Source organism: Manis javanica, chromosome 10 (genome assembly GCF_040802235.1).
Source record: "Manis javanica isolate MJ-LG chromosome 10, MJ_LKY, whole genome shotgun sequence".
Lineage (NCBI taxonomy): Eukaryota > Metazoa > Chordata > Mammalia > Pholidota > Manidae > Manis > Manis javanica.
The window spans coordinates 29,112,606-29,134,427 of record NC_133165.1 but is presented as its reverse complement, the minus strand read 5'-3'; the positions used below and the strand labels follow the sequence as shown (position 1 = coordinate 29,134,427).

Sequence of the window (21,822 nt, the reverse complement as noted above, 5' to 3'; positions counted from 1 at the left end):
GATGGGAACAGACACATGAAAAGATGCTCCATATCACTAGTCATCAGAGAAATGCAAATTAAAACCACAGTTGGATATCACCGCACACCAGTAAGGATCGCCACCATCCAAAAGACAACAACACATGCTGGTGAGGATGCCAAGAAAGGGGAACCCTCCTACACTGCTGGTAGGAATGTAAATTAGTTCAACCATTGTGGAAAGCAGTATGGAGGTTCCTCAAAAAGCTCAAAATAGACATACCATTTGACCCAGGAATTCCACTTCTAGGAATTTACCCTAAGAATACAGCAGCCCATTTTGAAAAGACAGATGTACCCCTATGTTTATCGCAGTTCTGTTTACAATAGCCAAGAAATGGAAGCAACCTAAGTGTCCATCAGTAGATGAATGGATGAAAAGAAGATGTGGTACATATACACAATGGAATATTAGTCAGCCATAAGAAGAAAACAAATCCTACCATTTGCTACAACATGGATGGAGCTAGAGGGTATTATGCTCAGTGAAATAAGCCAGGCGGAGAAAGACAAGTACCAAGTGATTTCACTGATATGTGGAGTATAAGAACAAAGAAAAAACTGAAGGAACGAAACAGCAGCAGAATCACAGAATCCAAGAATGGACTAACAGTTACCAAAGGGAAAGGAGTAGGGAGGATGGGTGGGAAGGGAGGGATAAGGCGGGGGTGGGGGGGAGGAATGGGGGCATTATGATTAGCATGTATAATGAGGGGGTGGGCATAGGGAGGGCTGTACAACACAGAGAAGACAAGTGGTGACTCTATAGCATCTTACTACACTAATGGACAGAGACTGTAATGGGGTATGTGGGGGAGACTTGGTGATGGGTGGCGTCTAGTAAACAATGTTCCTCATGTAATTGTAGATTAATGATACCAAAATTTTAAAAAATGGAGGTGGAATAAAGATTAAAAGTACAGGAGTGAAAAAAAGATCCATCATGTAAATACTGCCCCCAGATAGAGAAAAGCTGGTATGTCTATATATTATCAGGCTAAGTAGATGCTCCAACTGGAAGTTTTCCTAAAGCTGCAAGAGATCATAAATGGTAACAGGGTCAGTACACTGCAAAGATAAAGTAGTCTTTTATTCATTATACATCTAATAATGGTATCAAAATACTGATTTAAAAAAAACAAAAATTGACATAACTGAAAGAAAAAATGGACAAATCCACAATATAATTAGAGATTTTAACATATTTCCTTGAATAACTGCAAGTGTGTCTTTTCAAGCACACACAGATATTTGTATGTATATAGAACATGGGAAGGACATGAGCAACAGACTTGACATATTAGACATATATGAAATACTGCTGTATCCAATGTATTTAATAAATTTGACCGTATTTTCAGAGGATTGAAATTGTTAACTTTAAAAATAAAGCTGTCAGTTATTTTACCAGCAAAATGGGTTTATTCTGGAACAGCAGGTAATTTCAATTTCAGGACAAGCAAGCTATGGTAAAATCACAAGCATGTCAGAACAAAGGGGTGGGGAGAGAAGTGGGAGAGAGTTGGAGCCCCATGTGTTGTGGCTGCTCATTGGCTGAGTTTTAAGTCTCATTGCTGAGGCAAGCACAAACTCTTCCCTCCTCCTGCTGATTGGTGAAGTAGCCAAAATAGTATGATTTGTAAGGTATCTCTTTCTGTTGGTCTGTAATTGACCAGCATTGGTAGGCATGAGAGCTCCCCCTGCAGGCCTCTCTATGCCATGATGGAAGGCTTCCCTTTACCAATTTTCACAAAGTCGTGCAGATTATGTTCTTTAGCCATATTGGAGTTAGGCCATAAATCAGTTACAAAAATATAATTAGAAAATCTCTATATGTGTGGAGATAGGAATACACTTCAGAACAACCCATAGTTAATAGAAGAAGTCACCATGGAAATAAGAAAATATTTTAAATTGCATGATAAGGAAAATGGAATCAGTTGAAGCTTATGAGAAGCACCTAATAACGGTTTGAAGAAAACTAACATCATAAAAATCATATACTGCATAAGAAACAAGCTCAGAAATTAATAATATAAGGCAAATAGTCACCATTTTAGCCTTGCAGGTCATATGGGCTCTGTGGCAACCACTCAGCTATACTACTGTAAGTGAAAGCAGCTATAGGTAATAACATGAATGGATGGGCATGGCTGTATTTCCATAAGGGCACGAAGTAACAGGTACTGTCCTGCACTGTTGGTGGGAGTGTAAATTAGCACAAACAGTTTGGAAAATTGTTGGGCATTGTCTAGTAAAATTGAGCACATGCTTTCCCTGTGACTCAGCACTGCTGCTCCTAGAATGTATGTACCCAACTGAAATGAGTATACCAGGAGACACATGTACGAGAATGTTTGTGACAGTGTTATTAAAAATAGCCAAGACTGGACCTAACCCAAATGTCTATCAACAGAATAAACAATTTACGGTATATACACATAGTGAATTACATACAGCAAAGAGAACTATTGGGATATGCAACAACATGAATGCAACTCAGACATGTTATTTACAAGAAAGCCAGAAACAAAAGATACTCAAAAACAAGCAAAATGAATCTGTGGTTAGGAGGCTACTGATGTACTAGAAATGTTGTATTTACTGACTTTAGTGATTGTCCCACAGGTATGTGCCTTTTGTATTATTAACTCAGGGAGTCATACACTTGATTCATAGACTTTGTCATGTTACAACTTAATTTTTAAATTTTATTTTAAAAAGTTAATGTGTGTATATGTGGCGTGTTGGAGAGTATCTTGTCAACCATTGGGCTTCACTGTAAAGTGTTAAGTTTCAAACCAATTTTTTCATTGGGTTCCTCAAGTTATTGTTTGTAAGTGCTCTTTTCTTGGGCTCATTCTTCCCGAGAGGAATCTACAGTTTCCTGAATATGGAATCTAAGATTATCTGTAGCATTCAGGGGGCCAAGAAGCAGAAGGCAGCTGGGGTCTTACTCACTATGCTACTTCAATGGCATTCCTTTCCTCTCTTGACTCTCTGCTTAGTATCTAGTGCCTCTCTGTCTCATCATCTCTTTAGAATGGACATCTTCATGCCTTCTGGAATAGCTAAGTGAGGAACTTGGCACATCCTCTCCCCAAAATCAATAATAAAATTAGACAAAATGTCAAAAACAACCATTTAAAGACTAGAAATGACCAAAGGCACACAATAACAGAACATTTATTCAAGAAGATCTAGGATTCTGCAGCATGAGTTAGGCATCTCTGGTTGCCTGCTCCCTCTGCAGGCTGTGGGTTTGAGCCTTCTCCACTCTGCTAGAACTCTTGGCGTCTGTAAATCTGCTGTCTTCCAGAATTTTGTTTAAATGTCTTTGTCAGTTATCATTTCCTTCCCTCTTTGTGAACTAAAGAGGTTGTGCTTGAAAAAGTTCCTTTACTGTCATTTTAGTGGGTTTTGGGAGGAGATGGTAATAATCACTTGGGTTCTTTCTGCCAGGTTTAACTGGATGTCCTCTGTAATGTACTTCCCAGGCCCTCAGTTGAGACGATTGGTAGATTTATTGGTCTGCCAGGTAGGTGGCATTGGACTTAAAATCAGGCAGCTTTGCTATGTGTCAAGTACTATAATAAACAAGTAGTTTATGTGGGTTTTCTCAACTAATACAGTTATTTGAAATAGGCACCATTTGTTAACCTTTTTATTAATGTTGAGGAAATGGATGCTTAAAGAATTGAGGTAACAGTGTCAAGTAGCTAGTATGTGGCCAGCACATGGTGGAGCTGAGACTTAAGTGCAGACAGTCTGACCTTAGATCCTACAGACTTACCATGAATTTGACATTATGCTTCACCCTGTTCCTGCCAAAGCGTTGGATGTGATTATGCTCACTTGGTAATTTTAAATTGCTGTCCCTGGCATCACCACAGCCCTGTTACAGGAGTGAAGTAGGACAGTTGATTTTAGATTGTTTTTCGAATTGTCGGATGCCATAAAAATACCTGAGGCATTAACTTTGAGAAAGATAGAACTTTAATCGGGGAATCTCAGAATTTGTTAAGATGATGCCTTTTTCTTTCCTTGCCTTTTTTTTTTTAAATCTTTTTTCTTAGACACTTAGTACATTTTTCTCTTCTTTGTTCACTTTAACCTTTAACATTCCAGTGGACCCAGACAGGAAAAAAATAACAGTTTGTATCATCCAGTATCAAATATGATCTGTCTTCAGACAATTAAAAGGAGTTAGAGACCTTGACAGAATTAACTATATTTAGATGATTAGTTTAATTCATATTTAAAGGAGGACTAAGGAAGTTAAATTGCTTACTGTTAGAGATGATAAATGGGTGCTTGATGAAAGCACTGAAATATGTTTGCATAAGTGATACTTGAAGTTTATGTTCAGGTGAGCAAATTTAAATACTTTAAAGAAATGAAAATTTTACTGTTTTTGAGTGAAAGTTCTTTCAGGCCTATCAGTTTGAATAAAACAGTGTTTTTATTTCCTGGAAGGAATAGAGATGAGGTGGAAGGCTATGACTTCAATTTTAAGAAATTGACAGTCAAGATTTTATCAATAGATTTCTTCAACCTGTAAGAAAAAGTTGATAATCTTGAGCATAGTAACTGTCTGATTTTCTCTCATGATTTTCAAAACTGTTTCATTGGCAAAGGTCAGCATGGAAACATGGTTCTTAATGCTTGGATGTAAGTGCTGCTTGAGGATGTAAATTAACACACCAGTAACCATGAATTTGGCATTATGCTTCACCCTGTTCCTGCCAAAGCGTTGGATGTGATTATGCTCACTTGGTAACAGCAACCTCTGCTTGCTTTTAGACTGGATCAGTCTCCGAGATGGACCCATCACCATATCTGACTCCTCTGACGAGGAAGGGGTTCCCATGATGGTAACCCCAGCTCCTCAGCAACACGATGAAGAGGACCTGGATGATGGTATCATCCTGACAGAAGTGAGTTTTCTTAAACTTACCAGGATGAGGCATTATTGCAAATTAGTGATCTCATTCTTCAGCCACTCACTAGTGGGCATTGGGCCTTGTTGGCAGAAGAGCTGAGAACGCCACTTACATCTCACTTGTAGTGCTCTGCATGTTCTCCAGTTCTCAGAACAGCCCCCTTTCCACCCTGCCTGATGTCTTCTTAGAAACCATATGTCTTGGGTCTATTTCAGGACTTAACTTTCTCCACTATTGCTCCTTCTGACTATTCATGTACTGTATCCCACTATTTTAATTGCTACAGCCTTATAACATGTTTTTTTTATAATCTCATCTCCCCCTTACTACATACTATATTTCTTGAAATCATTCTGGATATTTTTGTGCTTATATTTTTAACATAAATTTTCACACCAGCTTTTCTAATGCTGATAGTTTAATTCAAAACAAATCTTATTATAGAAAATTTTTTATAATATTATATATAGAACAATTTTTTATAATAGAAGAACAGTTTGTTTTCCCATTTAGTCTAGCCTTCCTTATAATCCTCAGAGCATTTTGGATTTTTCTTACTATCGATCTTAAACATTTTTTGTTAAGTTTGTTCTTGGTTATTTTATCCTTTCTGTTGCATTTATAAACAGCATCTTCTGTTGTACTTTGTAATTTTTTTAAGTTTGTTGGTTCTTGCATTAATTTCATATTCAGTCACCTTATTTTTGTTGTCTGTAGTTTTTCAATTGACCCTCTTAAATTTCTAAGGGATGGCATCTGATCTGTCTGCAAATAATGATACTTAGTTTCTTCCTTTTCCAATTTTTATATTTACTCTTTCTCTTCTCTAATTATATTAAGCAATACTTCCCCAAAAATTTTAATGAATAGTGGTAATAGGAATCAGAAACATAATCACTGACATAGATGGTGGCTTTTTGCTTAAGATACCATTTTTTTTAGTTATGGTAAGGAACTAGTCATCTACTTTATTTGGAGTTTTTATTCTGAGTGAATATAGAATTCTGTCAAATTCAAGTTCAGCATCAGTGGAAATTATCATATGATATTTCTTTGATCTGTTAGTGTGGTAAATTCTATTTCTGGATAGACTCTACTTGGTAATGGTATTATAATGGTTTCTTCAGAATTTTCATCTCCACCTCTCCATTTTCCCTCCCAACTTTCAGTGGTTACCTTATTTCTACAAAACCATGACTTACAACTTTTTTATTGAAGAGAGAATTATTTCATTACTTGGTTGTGTCCTTGTTTCTGTTTTGTGGTTATTTCATCTGTGTTGTGCTGACTTTCTAGGATGTTACTCAGCTATCTCTTTTTCTTTTAAATAGACAGGTAATTTTGTACAGTTGCTGTGCTGGTAGTTTTATTACTCAACTTTCACAATTGAAGTTTTCCTTGGCTAGCTCTTTGTAGGTAGTTCTGTTGGAGGAAGAGGTCAGGCACCATTCTTGGCTAGCAGTAATTCTCCTTCCTTGGGACAGTGGACTTGGGGGGAGTGCACATGGGCACTTATATTTACTTAGCCTTACTTATTACCACCTGGCAGAGACTGCTAGTTCCAGAGTTGCCCAGTTCAGAGTCCTCCAGCATACGTCTGGCAGAGATGCCTGTCCTCATTCATTCTAACCTCCTCAGAAATGCCTTGGCTGCCAAAAGGTTTACCTAAAGGCTCCCCTCATTCCAAACTGATTGTTGGTTTTTCCCCCCAGACACACCACCTACTTTGAAACACTCTGCCTTTCTGAAGCTTTCTCTGCCTTGCTTGGAATTTGGTTTTACTTCCCTCACTGTGCTTATTACCAGCTCCTCATACATAATGGAATTTGGGATTATAAATGTCTGTTGGCTTCTTCAAAGATTTTCAGTTCTGTGTCTCTCTGCCCCCTAGATTGGGGTGATTGCAAAGGAGAGAAGGTTCAGAAACATTTTTATTCCACTACCTTAAAATTGCATGTCCATTTCAATTTTTTAAATTTATGAGTAACACATGATTTCATTCCCTATAGAAACTGAATTGGTACAAATTAAGTTTCTCTTTACCAGCCTCTTCCTCCCCTGGGACCTCCCAGAGGAACTGTTGTTACAGTTTGGCATGTATACTCCAGGTCTACTTTTCACTGAATGTGTGTGCATGTGTGCCTTTGTATACATGTATGTGTACAGATACGTGCTTTAGAAATGGCTCTGTTTGTGTCTGTGTTTACATTTCTTGAAAAGTAAATAGAATCGTTCTGTGTATATATTGTTTTGGAATTTTTCCTCAGTGAAGTTTTTTGGTGACTTTCCCATTTCTGTACATATATAAAGCTGCCTCTCTTTGGGATGGGGAGTTGGAGAATATTTTGTAGAGCAGATAAATAATAGTTTACTTAGCTATTTTCTTTGGGAAAACTTCAGAATGTCTCCAGTTTTTTTCTGTTAGAAGCAGTGTGGCAGTAAATATCCTTATACATGCCCCCTTTAGACATGTAACGGTTTGTAGAATAGATACGAAAAAGTGATAGATAGTGAGAGATCATAAGAATGTACATTTTTTAATTTTAATCAATAATGCCAAATTACGCCCCTAAATTCACTAGCAGTGAATATTAGTATGAGTTTTCCCATGTTCTTACCAGGGCTTGATACTATCTAATTAAAAAGTTTGCCATTCTTAGATTGGGAGAAATCTTGTTTCAGTTTACATTTTGCTGATGACTAATGAGATTTAGGTTCTTTCCATGTGTTTATTAAACACTTTACATTCTTCTACTGCATTGTCATTCTCATTATTTCCTGTTACGCAGTTACATTTGTTCTAGTGGTCTCAGGTGATACTATTATTCTAACTATAACTCAGGCTTCAGTCTACAAATGGCTCCTTTGATTCTTAAAGTTACTATGGTGTCACCAAATTTCAGTGTCAAGAAAAATGTGAAGAATCAGTTTTGTTCGGGGAAGGTTTTTTAAATTTTGGTTGTTTTCCTGTCCTTTCGGAGAAGTGCATTATAAGTACATAAGGAGGCATAGGCAAAAAATTGAATTATTATTATTAAAATTTCATTTTTTCTTAGACAAATAAACCTCAGACATCACGACCCAATCTCATCAAACCAGCTGCCCAGTGGCAAGATCTCACAAGATTGGGAGAAGAGAGGCCTAAAAAGTCTAGAGCAGCCTTTGAATCAGATAAGAACGGCTATTTTTCAGTGTGTAACAGCTCATTGTTTGATTCTGGGGCACAGGATGATTCTGAGGATGACTACGGAGAATTTCTGAATCTCGGGCCTCCTGGAGTTTCTGAATTCATTAAACCAAGGGGCCAAACAGAGAGAGAACCCAAGCCCGGACCAAGTCATAATGAAGCAGGAGATGACATTGTCAACTCCCAGTCAGAGCAGAAAGTCATTATCTTGGAAGAAGGTAGCCTTCTTTATCCTGAAAGCGATCCTTCAGACACTCAGAACCAGTCATCTGAAGACTCAGAAACAGAGCTTGTATCAAACATTGAAGAATCAGCAGCTATTCTAGATGACCAGGCCATTGAAGAAGAATGCTGGTTAGACCGTCCTTACTTCAAGTCTTTAAACCAGCAGCCCCATGAGATAACAAACCAAGTTGTTCCTCAGGAGCGGCAGCCTGAAGCAGAGCTAGGCCCATTTCTATATCAACATGAACGCCCAGGCCCAGCTTTTCCAAGGCCAGCTTTTCCAAGACCAGAACCCCAGCAGGATGGGATTCCCGGCCCCTCCTCTCCTCAGCCTGCCCATCCTCTAGGAGAACTTGAAGACCAGCAATTAGCAATAGATGACGAGGAGCCGGGTCCAGCCTTTCCACTGCAAGGATCTCAGGATCCCAATTTGGAAAACCTTTGGGGGCATGAAGCTCCTGAGGTAGATCAAGAGCTCGTTGACCTATTAGTGAAAGAAACAGTAAGTTTTATTTCATTAAGTAAGTAATTATAGACACTAAATATACTGAGTTTTCTCTTACTGCAAAATATTAGCTGTGTGGACTTCATTTTCCTGAGGACTGTATAGCTAGATAAATAGAATAGAAGAGAAGCTCTGAAGACAAGAAAATTGAATCAGGATTCCTTAATGTGTCATTACACTCCCATCCCTACCTTTTAAGCCCTCTGGGATTCTAGCTGCAGACCATGGGTGCACTGCTGCTGTCAGTGAGCAATCCTCCCAGTTTTAAAAGCATTGAATTAACCCCAAATTCATACCCTTAAAGCAGGTTTATAAGATCACCTAGAGCTGCACTGCCCAATGTGGTCATCTCATATAGTCTCATGTTTAAATTTAAATGCCATACAGTGAAATAAAGTGCAAAATTCCATTTCCAGTAGTACCGGTCACATTTTAAGTGCTCGGTAGCTCATGGTTCTGAACAGCCACAATATTGGAAAGCACAGAGTAGACCATTCCATTTCCACCATTGCACCAAGTTCTGTTGGTTAACACTGATAAAGTATAGAGTTCCTCTCCCCTCCACCATACACAGGGGAAATGTGCAAGACTCTCCACGGATGCCACCAAACATTATGGGTAGTATGTTTTTTCCTATACATACATATCTATGATACAGTTTAATTTATAAATTAGGCGCAGTAAGAGATTAACAACAGTAACAGTAAAAGAGAATAATCATAACAATAAAGTATAATGAAATTTATGTGAATGTGATCTCTCCGAATACTTTATTGTACTATACTCAACCTTTCTTGTGATGATGTGAGATGATAAAATGCCCATGTGATGAGATGAAGTGAAGTGAATGATGTAGGCGTCCTGAGGTAGGTAGGCTACTACTGAACTCCTGGCAGTTTGTCAGGAGGAGGATCATCTGCTTCTAGATTACAGGGGTGATGAAAACTGGCAAGTGAAACCACAGGTGTGGGGTTGCTGCTGTACTGCAGAACTTTATGGTCTGGTCTGGCTGCATTTGCCTGTGGATAGTCTCTGAAGACTTCTTCCACTGGGTTTTTTCATCTGGCCCACTAGGTCATGTGCTTCACAAGGGTAGGTCTTCATCTTTGGACTCAGACTCTTTGCCTGAACAGAGATACTCAGTATTTATTGAAAAAATGAAGAAAGGACATGCAGAATGGGGGCAGAGGACCAGATGATCTCTAAGGATCTTTCTATGTTCCATATTCTAGGTAGACAGATAAATCTGGGCGCCTGGTATGGAATTTTAAGCCAGACACAATCCTACTTTGCAGCCCTTTTCTAGTCCTTGGTCATTGTGTATACTTTTTGCCATCCGGTTTTTATTGCAATTTGAAACCATTCTAGGGGGTGAAATATAAATAATGTCTTGTTTTTATTTTCTAGGAAGCAAGATTTCCAGATGTAGCAAATGGGTATATTGAGGAAATAATTCATATGAAGAGTTATTATGATTTGAATGTGTAAGTATACTACTGTGCTTTTTCTTTTTATTGTGGTAAAATGTACATAGCATAAAAATTTACCATTTTAACCATTTTTATGTGTCTGGTTCTGTGGCATTAAGTACATTCACATTGTCAGGCAGCCATCCCCAATGTCCATCTCCAGAAATTTTTCATCTTCCCAAACTGATACTCTGTCCCCATTAAACACTAACTCCCCATTCCTCTCCCCAAGCCCCTAACAATCCCTCCCACCCCCCCCACCCTCCCCAAGCCCCAGTTCTACTTTCTATGAATTTGATGGCTCTAGGGACCTTATATAAGTGGAATCACACAGTATTTGTCCATTTGTTACTGGCTTATGTCACTTATTTTTCTTCAGTGATTCTGTTAGAAGAGTTCTAATTTTAGTAATAGACTAAAATCTTATAGAGAATCCTGCATGGTTATAGAATTAAAATGCTCAGTTAATTCTGAGCATTGAAAGTACCTATGTTTTAGTCAGAATGTTTAAAGCCTTTTTCTTCCTATATTGTAATAGAAAGTATTCTACATCCACTTTGCCTGTTGGGAGAAATGTATGGAAGTGTTTCTTCAGTTTTTCTTATGAGAATGATAAATATGTTTTTTAAAAAATGAGTTCCAAAGAATGCAAAATGAGAAGTAAATTTCCTCTTACACTCTTTCTTCTTCTAGTCTGCAGAAGTGAAACAGTTATAAATTTGTAAAGAACAGTAGAGCAGTGACATTGATTATTTTCAACTAATTCAGATCATTTTAAACAAATGAGGTGGTACATTAAACCTCTGTCCTTAAAAATTAAATCCTCTACTGCAGCACTCATCCAAGGGTGCAAGTGGGAACTGTTCTCTGCTGTGATCAAGAGGGAAGGGCCTCCTTTCCCAGCTCAGCAGCCCAGAGGAAGCACTTTTTCCTAATTTGCACAGACACTGTTGGTACCAGCATCCACTCTTTGTGTCTGTCCTCCTTTGTCCAGGGGCAACCAGTTTACCAGGTTTTGAACCAGGATCAAATCAGGGTTTCATAATGTACTTATTTATCTCTTCTACTTCTTAATCTAGAACAGTCCCCCACTTACTTTTTTTAATGTCACTAATTTTTTTTTCAGCCACTTATATATTTTTTTGATGTCATTGATTTTCAAACATAGAAAGTTGGAAGACTATACAACAAACATCCATAAATCTACCACATAGATTATCTGGCATTCTGCTATAAGGAAAATTTTTCCTTTTTACTGCTTGCCCTTTTTTTTTTATCACTGTGGACTTAAAGGTTTTGTGTAGGTGGTGTTTTACAGTTGGTTACAATCTTCTTTTTGATACTGAATTATCCTAAATTTGACCAGGAGCCTCCTAGGCACTGATGTCCTTTGGCATATCCTCATTAGTCTTTGAGCACATTCTTGCCTTCTAAGATACCAAGTTGTCTCACAGGCTTACCTTGAACTTCTCTGCCCCAAACCTAGAATCTTGTCATTTTTCCAGGAAATCCAGGTTTCTTAGAATGATAATTGATATTTATAAATTAATATCCTAGGACTAGACCTGTTCATCATCACTTCTAACATGTCATTACTTCTGGGGTCTCTCAGGGGCAGACCAAGGAAATGTGTTCTTTTTTTTTAATCATGAATTTATATTCATATTTCCCATTTAGTTCCCAGTCATTAAGGTTTTTTCCCTCAATCTTTCTAAATTTATATTTATGTTTTTTCTTCCACTAATAACTTCTAATAACAATATATATTCTTTATACTACAATATGCATAAAATAATTTTTAAGTTACAGTCCCAGTGTTACTAATAACTGAGAGAAGTAAACATGTTTTATTTTTCCACTTGCTGTGGACTAAGGAAGTGTAGAATTATACTAGGTCATGGATTGTTTATGTTGGTCACCTCTGGAAATTCTGTAGTCATTGCCTTATCAAGTGATCCCTCTGCCTGCTCTGTCCCCTCTTCTGTAACCCACACACACACCTGCCAGTCCTCCATGGCTCACCCCATCTCTGTCTCTGGGTTACATTCTGGATGATTTCTGCAGTCTTCTGGCTCCCTTTTGTCAGTGATTTGTAATCTGCTCTTAAACCCATCTACTATGATTTTAATTTCAGTTTCTATGTTTATTTCATTTCTAGTATTTTTAATTCTGGTTATTTTTCTAATGTTTGGGATTTTGCCTTTATTTTTAATCCTTTTAGTTCTTCATTACAATAAGCGTAGCTTCTTTGTGTTCTGAGTGTGATCATTTTGACATGAGATGTTCTTGTAACTCTCATTCATTTGGTTCTGCTGGCTATTGTGATATCCTGTTTGCTTGTGTGTTTTATAAATTTTGACTGTGAGCTCGTTTCTTAAGGGCCTGACAGAAGTGGTTCCTTTAGGGAGAATTGCTTTGACGTTTGTTATGTGCCTGGGGCAGTGTCAGTTTAATATTACTGTAGGTTGTTGTCTGGAAGTGCTTGCATCAACCGATAGTAAGAATTCAGTGCCAAATGAGGACTGTGCATCTTTACTAATTCTCGGGGTGACTTTTGTTTTCCCATCCATTCACTTGGCATTTAGTGGTAGGCATGCTTCTCTTGTGGTCTCTGACCTGTGAAAAATAAGCTCCAATTTATTAGGATCAACAAGTGTTCTGAGGAAAATCCGGCTCCTGTGTTTAGCTTACTTGTCTGGGACTTCACTTTTCACTTAGGTTTGAACATCTGGAAACTCTTTTCTAACTTAAATTTATTGATAAACTTTAAATGTTTTATTTCAGCATTTCCATTAAGCATTTTTCAATGGGAGACTGCCTGGGTACTCAGTCTTTCATACCGATGGAAAGGAAAGCCATTTTATTGTTCTACATGCCATTTTTTCACTCTTCTCAAGCTTTTTCTCCATATTCTGGATTGTATATAACTTTTTAGACCTTTCTTATTGTGAACTAGACTATACATGCAGAAAAGTATACAAAGATGTACAGCTTAATAATTTATCACAAAATATTCATGTAAATTATAGGAAAAGCTTAACATAATTGGTTATGGAATACTGCTTTAGGAAATGCCAGGCGTAAGTATTTTTAAATACTTAATAGTAAATATTAAAGTAACCCTTTTAGAAATTTAGTATATTTTAATGTTTCCCTCTCATTCTACAAATGAACATATTATTTTTCTAATATTTGCAAAATTAGTTGTCTGAAATAATCAGTAAAATGTAATCATATTGACAGATTCTATGACGAGTCTGTCCTACTTGAGTCACATACATGTCCTTTTTTCTAGGGACTTACTGATTCTACCTTTCACAGTCAAAGTCAAATACTCATTCTTAAAGATAAAAAAATTCTCATGAAGTCCAAAGGGAAGGGACGTATAGTAATTGTAATTGTATTTTTCTTGAGGCTACTTTCCTTTCATCCCTGGGCTATTGGGAATAAGTTGTTAATTCCCACATCTAGAATAAATGTTGTTAATGTACAGCTGAAAGGAGACCCAAAGCAGAGTTGAGCAGACTGGGATTTTGTATAGCTCACTCTTAGTCACTTTATGTGCAGTCTTTAAGTCACCTTTAGAGAAACTAGCAGTCATTTTAGCAGGAGGAGCCTAGTCAGCATAAAACCTCCTGTAATGGTAATCTACTCTGGATGGTTAACTAAGACTTACTTTTCACTTACATGTGATGGCAACTTAAATTGGATCAAGGCAGCAACATCTATCCAAGGAATAAAAGCTTGAAGTATTAGCCTGAGTTACTTAGCGGGAGTGCTTTCTCCAGACCATTAGCTTGTTAGGTCGGATCACACATGAAATACCTTAAGGAGGTGGGCAGCTTTGAGTTCTGACAAGCTTCCCACTGCCTTTGCCCCAGACTGTAAGTATTAATATATTGGGTTGTAGCTTAATTTTGTGGAGAGGAAACTTTGTCCTTAACTGTCTCTATGCCACTGAACATCATTTAACCTCCAGAAAAGTTCTGTTGGTATATTAAGATAGAAATGAATTTTGATGGTCCAAAGTGAGAGCCTCTGATTGCTACCATGTGGAATTTTGTATCTTGTAGCATGCTGCTGCTCCACACCTAGTTTGTGATGTCTACGTGAGCATGTGAGCATTGTTGAAACTCCAGGCCTTTCCCCATAGACACTGCTCTCCCTGGAGGCTAATTCGCAGATCAGCCTTCAGTGATCTGTGAGGTTCTTAATACTGTTGAGAATAGAAAATGAATTGGTTTTTCTTTTTCAGAAATTATAGTATGTGTATATATATATATATTGTACTTTCTGTATCACGTACTTCAGAAAGTACATAAAAAGATGACATATTTAAAAATAGAAGTTTTACTACTTTTTTCCAACACTGGCAGACCATTTTGTGCACCCCACTTGGAGACCGCCAGCTTCACTCATGGGTGGCCATTCTATAAGAAACTTTACTTGTTGACCTTTCTGTCTCTGTCCAAATTCCTGGTATCTGTCACTCTGTTGGCTTGTGGTAGCCACACTTACCAGAACATTCCCCACAGGCAAGTTTGAAATGGAGGAGCTGCTGCACACCTGGTTTGTAGTGTCCAGGTGAGCATGTGAGAAACTCCAGGCTACCCACAGACATTGCTCTCCCTGGAGGCTAATTCTCATGTCAGCCTTCATAGATCTGTGTAACACAGTGTCATCAGTCTGTACTGAAACAAAGAATTATCACCAGTGACGATGGTTTTCAAGGGAAATGTGCTCAGAATTCTTGACTAGGGGTGCTTCCCCTTGCCACAGCTGTAGTAGGGAAAGGAGCTTTTCCCTCTTGGGGCTTCTGACATTGTGTTCCAGGCATAGTGATAAGGAAGAGGGGAGCTTAGAGATAAGCAGCATGTGGGCTCCTAGACATGATGGTGAAGAAAAAGGTGTTGAGGTATGCTGACTGGTCTTGGAGCAGAAAAAAGAGGGAGGGAGGGGCCAGTACTGAGGGCCCTCGGGTTGCAGAAGACACGGACTTCTCCAGACCCCTGGGTGAGAGGAGGAGCTGAGGTGAGTGCTGGCTCCTTCTCTGTTCTCTTCCTGCAGGACCTGCCTTACCATCAGAGGCTCCAGTATTGCTGCCAGGCAGGAAAGACTTGGGAGGAAGGGAGCAGAGTAAGAGCCATGGGTTGGGCACCACGAGGGAGTGGAGTCATCTTGAGCTGTGGAGGAAGGATAGAGGAGGAGAAGCCCATTCCAGAGCAGCCCGGGAGAAGTGTTCTTGCACCTGAAGCAGCTAGTCTGCCATTTGGGTGTGGAATCATCCCAGGAGTGCAGTGTTGGTTGCCTTACTTGGTTTAGCATGAAGAGCCTTGCTGATTAACATTTATTATATGGGTGGTGATAACACCAGTGTATGTTACCCTGCCTTGAAGTATTTAATAATAGTGTGATAGAGACAAAGCTGTGGTTTGGTATGAAGAGAATCTGTTCTTAAGCAGATGTGGTCTGGTCCTTGAGCCTTGCATCTTTGTTCTTGTGACTCTCATTCGTTTAGTTCCGCTGGCTGTTGTGATAATCCTGTTATATCCTGTGATATCCTAAACTGAGCGTCACTCAGATCACTCATCAGGATTCGTGTTAACAGAGAGTATTAATGCATTAACATAAGGTCTTTAATATTCCATTTATTAACTCCCTTAGCAAACTTGTTGTGAACGTGACTACATTTTTCCCACTCCTTATTTGTTGTAGCTTCCTGACAAAGAATAGATACTTTTCATCTAAATTCTCCAGTTACATGTAACCAGTAGGAATGTCAGTGATTTCATTACATTGACACCCAACTAAGAAAAATTTGAGATGAGTTTGCATTCATTGGTTTGTTTATTACTATTTAAACTAAAAAGCAAAAAGAGAAATTCAGTGTAATTGTCTCTTATTTGTCCGTTTGTTTCATTTTTCTGACCTGCAGACATTTTAAATGATAGGTCAATTGTAATATATGACTAGGGACTTTATTTTTCAAACATTGTTTGAATCAGCAGGTAGGTATGGGATTTGGAAGCAATATGAAAGTAACATCATTTACTTTTGCAGACTTTGTAATTTTCTTCTGGAAAATCCAGATTATCCAAAGAGAGAAGATAGAGTCATTATCAACCCCAATAGCAGCCTGCTTGCCAGCCAAGATGAGACCAAGGCAAGTGTCGCACTTGTGTTCTGCAGTCTCTGCCTGGAAGTGCTCTGTTTTTTTTCATCATCTTCTTGGGAAGAAAGTGCTTTGTCAGTGCAAATTTTTAAAGACTAACCAGGAAAATAGGATTTCAGAATATGTTTATACCTCAGTGGGATTTCTCAGTCTGAGCCACTTCTAATTCTATATTTAACTTTTGCTATAGCTCTCTTCCCTTTCCCATAAAAAAAATCAAAGAAATCCTCCATATCTTTAATCTTACAAAGAAGTTCCAACAGCAAAGAACTGGTCAAGATTCTTTGTATCTTTTTTTTTTTTTTTTAGTTTTTTTAAACATGAAAATTTCAAACATAAGGTAAAGTTGAAATAATTTTGCATTGATCACCTGTATATTGCTGGCAGTACTATTAAAAGTTGACATTTTACTATCCTCTTTGTCACCCATTCCTCTGTCCCTCTGTACATCTCTCTCTCTCATTTCATTATCCTACATTATCAAAGTAAATGACAGGCACCAACTCACTGCCAATGCATACTTCCATGTACAGGTCACTGCCTAGAGTTCAGTACCTGCTTATACTTTGTCTTTTGATTTAAGATTTATACACAGCACATAACCTCTCTAGTCAATCCCTTACCAAGATATAAACAGTTTGATTTTTTGAAATCTTAATCATTGTCTTCATTTGTGATGCATAGCATTTAGTGTGTTAAATGATGAAAGAAGAAGGTACAGTTCAGAACTGCTTCAGGGGTCTATTGCTTGATCCTTCTATTCCCCACTAAGTCTTCTATCTCATTTACATGTTCTGTAGCAGGGAAAAAATTAGTTTTTCCTAAACATTTTCATGGCTGAAAGATGGGTTTTAAATCCCCAGCTATACCATTCTACTAGTTCTAATAAAACTGGTTTCCATACTCTAGAAAAGTTTGTTTAAACCTCTCTGAACCACCATTTCTTCACCTCTCTCTGTTCAGGGCCTTACAGAGTAATCACCTCCTCATAGAGTAAATTATCTCCTTATAGAGTAATTATGAGTACAAGTGAGATTATCCTATTCTATAATAAGCAATTCTTCAAATGATTTACCCTGATGGAAAGTGTACCGTCTGGCCTCTAATGTTGTACCTTGCTTCTTCTCATTTCAGTTGCCTAAAATAGACTTTTTTGATTATTCTAAATTGGCTCCTCTTGACCAGCGCTGCTTCATCCAAGCTGCTGACCTCCTGATGGCCGACTTCAAAATGCTCAGCAGTCAGGACATCAAGTGGGCCCTGCATGAGCTCAAAGGACACTATGCAATCACCCGAAAGGTGCTCTACTTGGTCTTCCTGGTGGGGTCACACCTTTTGACTACTTCTTCCAGTGATAACAGAATGAAGAGTTCAGCTTGCGGAATTTGGGATGGTTTATGATGGCAAAGAGCTAAGGAGTTTGTCAGGGTGAAGATAAATAGACAAAGGTATTTGCTGATCAGGAAGAACTGAATGAAAAGTAATAGTAGATCAGAAGCAGAGGGATGTTCTGGTTTGACCATAAAGACATGGAGAGTAATGACTGTGGAATGCAGGATGACTGGAGTACGGAAGATGTGTTTTGGAGCTGCTCCTCTCTGATTTGCTTTCTGGCTGGGCAGGTCACACAGTCCTCCTCCAAGTGGCTCATTTATCAGTTATGTGAGGTAGGGGCTCAGGGACCCAGCACTGCCTGGTGAGTGGTGGTTTGCCTGAGAAGAGAGTGGACAGCTACTGAAGGTTCCCAGTGTGTTTTTTTTCCCAAGACCCTAAATAAGATTCCACGTACGGGCCTCTGTTCCAAGGCTTAGAAGGTTGCTGGTCACTGGTAGGCACGTGGGCATGCCTCATTTAGTGAAGCCCACTACACAGTGCCTGTTCCATGACAGTCAGTCAGGATGGAAGATGAGGGCCAGTCAGCATTGGGCTTGTTCCTCTTCCTCTTTCCTGCTGCCGTTAAATCCATTCCTGCTGAAGTTCTTGTGATTCCCAGCAAACGTGCTTATGTTTTTCCCAAGAGACAAATGTGCAGTTACTGTAATTGTTAAAACACCCATTGGGTCTTAACCTTAAAGATATACCCATGGAAATAATGGCCTCATGCTGAATACAGGCCCCTTCCACCTTTAATTTGCCAAGAAGATCCAGGCACCTGTCAACCAACTTCTAATTGTAGGTTGATTTTAGGGAAATCACTTTTAGGGGAATACAGAGTCAGTGCTTTTTATTTTGAAACCACATTCCCTTGCTCTAAGAAGGGGATGCCTGTACTGTTGTTAGAAAATGAACGTGCTTCCCCTGAGAAACAATGCCCTCAAGAAAGGAAGGGCCCTTTCATCTTTGGGCCCTGCCTGGCAACTTTACTGCCCAGTGACGCCTCTCACCTCTGCCGAGCTCTCAGAGACCCAGATGAAAAGTAAAATGGCAGCAGCAGCATGCAGCCACCATGTCCAAGGATGGGCTGGTGCTCGTGAGTAATTCCCTGGGACCAGTAGAGGGGACTTTGCCAGCAGAGGCTCCTCCTGCCAAAGGCCTGATCCTACAGCCCACTTGTCGTTTGGGTGGGAGGTTCTAGAGTTTGTCGCACAGTTTTCCTCATTTAAACCTTCCTTATCCTTTTTTCATCTTTCTGACCATTCATGTTCTTTATGGTATCTGCTTTTTTTAGTGGGAAATTTAAAAATTTACAAGGTTTTGAAATGATGTGGGTTGAACTGTTTGAATGAAAGTGAGTGTTTAAGGGGAAATACTGTTTGATGAAGCTAAAACCTAACACTCTCGAGGAGAATTTAGAACTTCTCCCTGCAGTGTGCAAATGGTGCACGAAAGTTCTGCCCTGTAGAGATGTGCTGGTGTGCACAAGGCTGTAGAAAGCACACCTGGAGGTACTTTGTAATAACAATAATAGCATGGCTTCCCTGTGCCCTCCCCAAACAGGAGGCTAACGTAGGGGACATGTGTACACTGAAAACAGTCACTTTTCCCTAGACTTTTTTTTTTGTGACCGTCATACATTTATCCGAGTAGAGCTTGTGTTGCAGTGAGCCCTACTCACCCATCACTCAGCTTCTATAATTAACAGCTCCTGCCCAGTGTTGCTGCATCTCCACCCCTCTCAACTTCCTCCCTCCCAGACTGCTTTGAGGTAAATTCCAAGGATCATTTCATTCTTTTCATCTTTATTTCAGTGTTTACCTTTAAAAGATAGACTCTTTTTTGAAAAACAATCCAAATACCATTATCACAACTTAAAAAGTAACATCATTACGTATCTATTTAGTGTCAAATTTCTCTGACCATGTCAGAAATCCTTTTGTTAAGTCATACCTGGTTCCAGATAAAAACTGTTTATTGCATTTGGTTCATATAGTACTTAACATTTCTTTTATAAGTTCTCTCTCTCCCTTTATTTTTTCTGGCTGTGTATTTGTTGAAAAAATGGGTTGTTTGGTTCTGACTCTAGATCGTGGTGACTGCACCCTTGACATCATTAACCAGTTGCTCTGTTCCTATGTTTCCTATAAATTGATGGTTAAAGCTAGATTCTTGGTCAAACTTGGGTTTGATTCTTTTTCTCTGGAATTTTAATTCTAATTCTGTCCCTTGTTCTGTGACTTTGAACAAGTGTCTTAACCTCGCAGGCTTCCACTTTGTTTTCAGTGAAGAGTGTGTGTCTTACTTGACTATTAGGAGAATTAGATGAGATAACAGGATATAGCAAGCCTGCAGCACAGTACCTGGCACATGTCAGATCTCAGGAATGAGTTCCCATCCCTGCATACTGCTTTCTATGTGCTACAGAACAGTTTTTAAGCCTTTGTGTTTTAAAAATTACTCAGCAGCCTCCTCACTATAATAGTAATAGTGCTCTTGTAATAGTACACGAGAGCACAAGAGCCTCCTGTGATTCAGCCTTGTATTTGCAGCAGGAATTCACACTAGAGTTGTCTGAGACCCAGAGAGTTCTTTCTCAGTCTGCAGTGTGGAGGCCTGCAGAGGGTAGGAAGGCTCCACCCCCCATGTGTACACAGTTGTTGATATTTTAGGTCAACTCTTCTCATGAATGTATCCTGTGGGCTGGTGTCTTGGACACCCCAGGGCAGCTGCAGTGATGTTTCTTCTGGTTATAAAGCTCTGTGGGGACAAAAGTGTTCTCAAGACAGGTGTTCTTAATGAGTAACTTATAAACTAGAGGAAACAGTTCATCCTTAAGTCTGAACAGGAACTACTACTTAGAGTGAATGTTTATTTTTATCAAAGTACTTAGTTTCCATTGTTTAAAAATTAAGTACTAAAATGCTTATATATAATTTTAAATGATGGGCTAAAGCCCCCTTCTTCATCCTTTTCCTCTACTCTCAGGCAACTCTCTTTTATCTCTTTTTTTCTGGTATGTTCCTCCACATTTATGAACATAAGCTTGCTTGATTCATTGGTTTAGAAATTAGTTTCCACATATGGTAGATGGGGATTCTAGATCTTATACACACCCACACACACGCTCATCTTTCAGTAGACATGGTTTTTGTTAAGTTGTTTTGTTTTTTGATTTTATGGATAAGTCCTTACACACCTGACCACTCAAACAGTCTTACTACAGTTTTGCCTGTTGTCAAACGTGCTGGTTAATCCTCGGTTTATTCCCCAGAGCCCGTCCTCTCCAGTCTGTTGCGCTATTCTCTGCACCGGCTGCATAGCTGTCCTCTGGGGAATCCTGATGCCTTTTGACAAAGTTCTATCCTCTATGTCTTAGGTCCTGACACCTTATCTGTCTTTGTTGCACACTCACATGTGACTGATAGTTCCCCTGGGTTGAAAATTACTTACCCTCCAATGGTTTTCCAGTAGTTTCCTTAGTAATTCTACACAGGTATGACTGCCTCTTTCATTCAGATAGTTTGTTGAATGCCTACTATGGCCACACACTGGAAATGTCACAGTGAACAATGCAAGATTCTTTCCCTTGTAGAGCTTAAGACAAGTTGATTGGGCTGTCTTTTTTAATCTATCCCTTAACTTCTGTTCTCTGACTTTCTTGTTCTGTGGGTCTCCACTCTCCTAGCTTCCTTGACCATCTCCCCTTGCATATACTTTAATGGTCACCTCTGTCTCCATACAAGTGACATGTCCCTATCTCTGAACCTGACCTTTCTATCAGACTCCACAAAGGAGTCTCTGTCCACTCTTCAGCTTTTAAGTCTTCAAATGACCATTATAGTGTTGTTAGGTCATTCCTTAAAGGAACTTTGGCCATTGTCAGATACCCTAAAGATCTTACCGGACTGTCCTTGATCTTGGAAC

The 21,822-nt window shown here is 38.9% G+C and overlaps 1 protein-coding gene across 13 annotated transcripts in view; it reads left to right on the top strand.

Annotated features, from left to right (window-relative positions):
- Positions 1-21,822, top strand: part of RNF216 (ring finger protein 216) — a 137,157-nt gene that overhangs the window by 24,831 nt on the left and 90,504 nt on the right. For 11 of the 13 annotated variants that reach the window (XM_017664186.3, XM_073215001.1, XM_017664189.3 and 8 more), the window contains 5 exons: positions 4,824-4,957; positions 8,020-8,877; positions 10,288-10,364; positions 16,410-16,512; positions 17,656-17,820. In XM_017664186.3, coding sequence (XP_017519675.1) covers positions 4,824-4,957; positions 8,020-8,877; positions 10,288-10,364; positions 16,410-16,512; positions 17,656-17,820 — 1,337 coding nt within the window. The remainder of the gene's footprint in view (positions 1-4,823; positions 4,958-8,019; positions 8,878-10,287; positions 10,365-16,409; positions 16,513-17,655; positions 17,821-21,822) is intronic. The other 2 variants (XM_073215000.1, XM_073215002.1) reach the window with 1 other exon arrangement.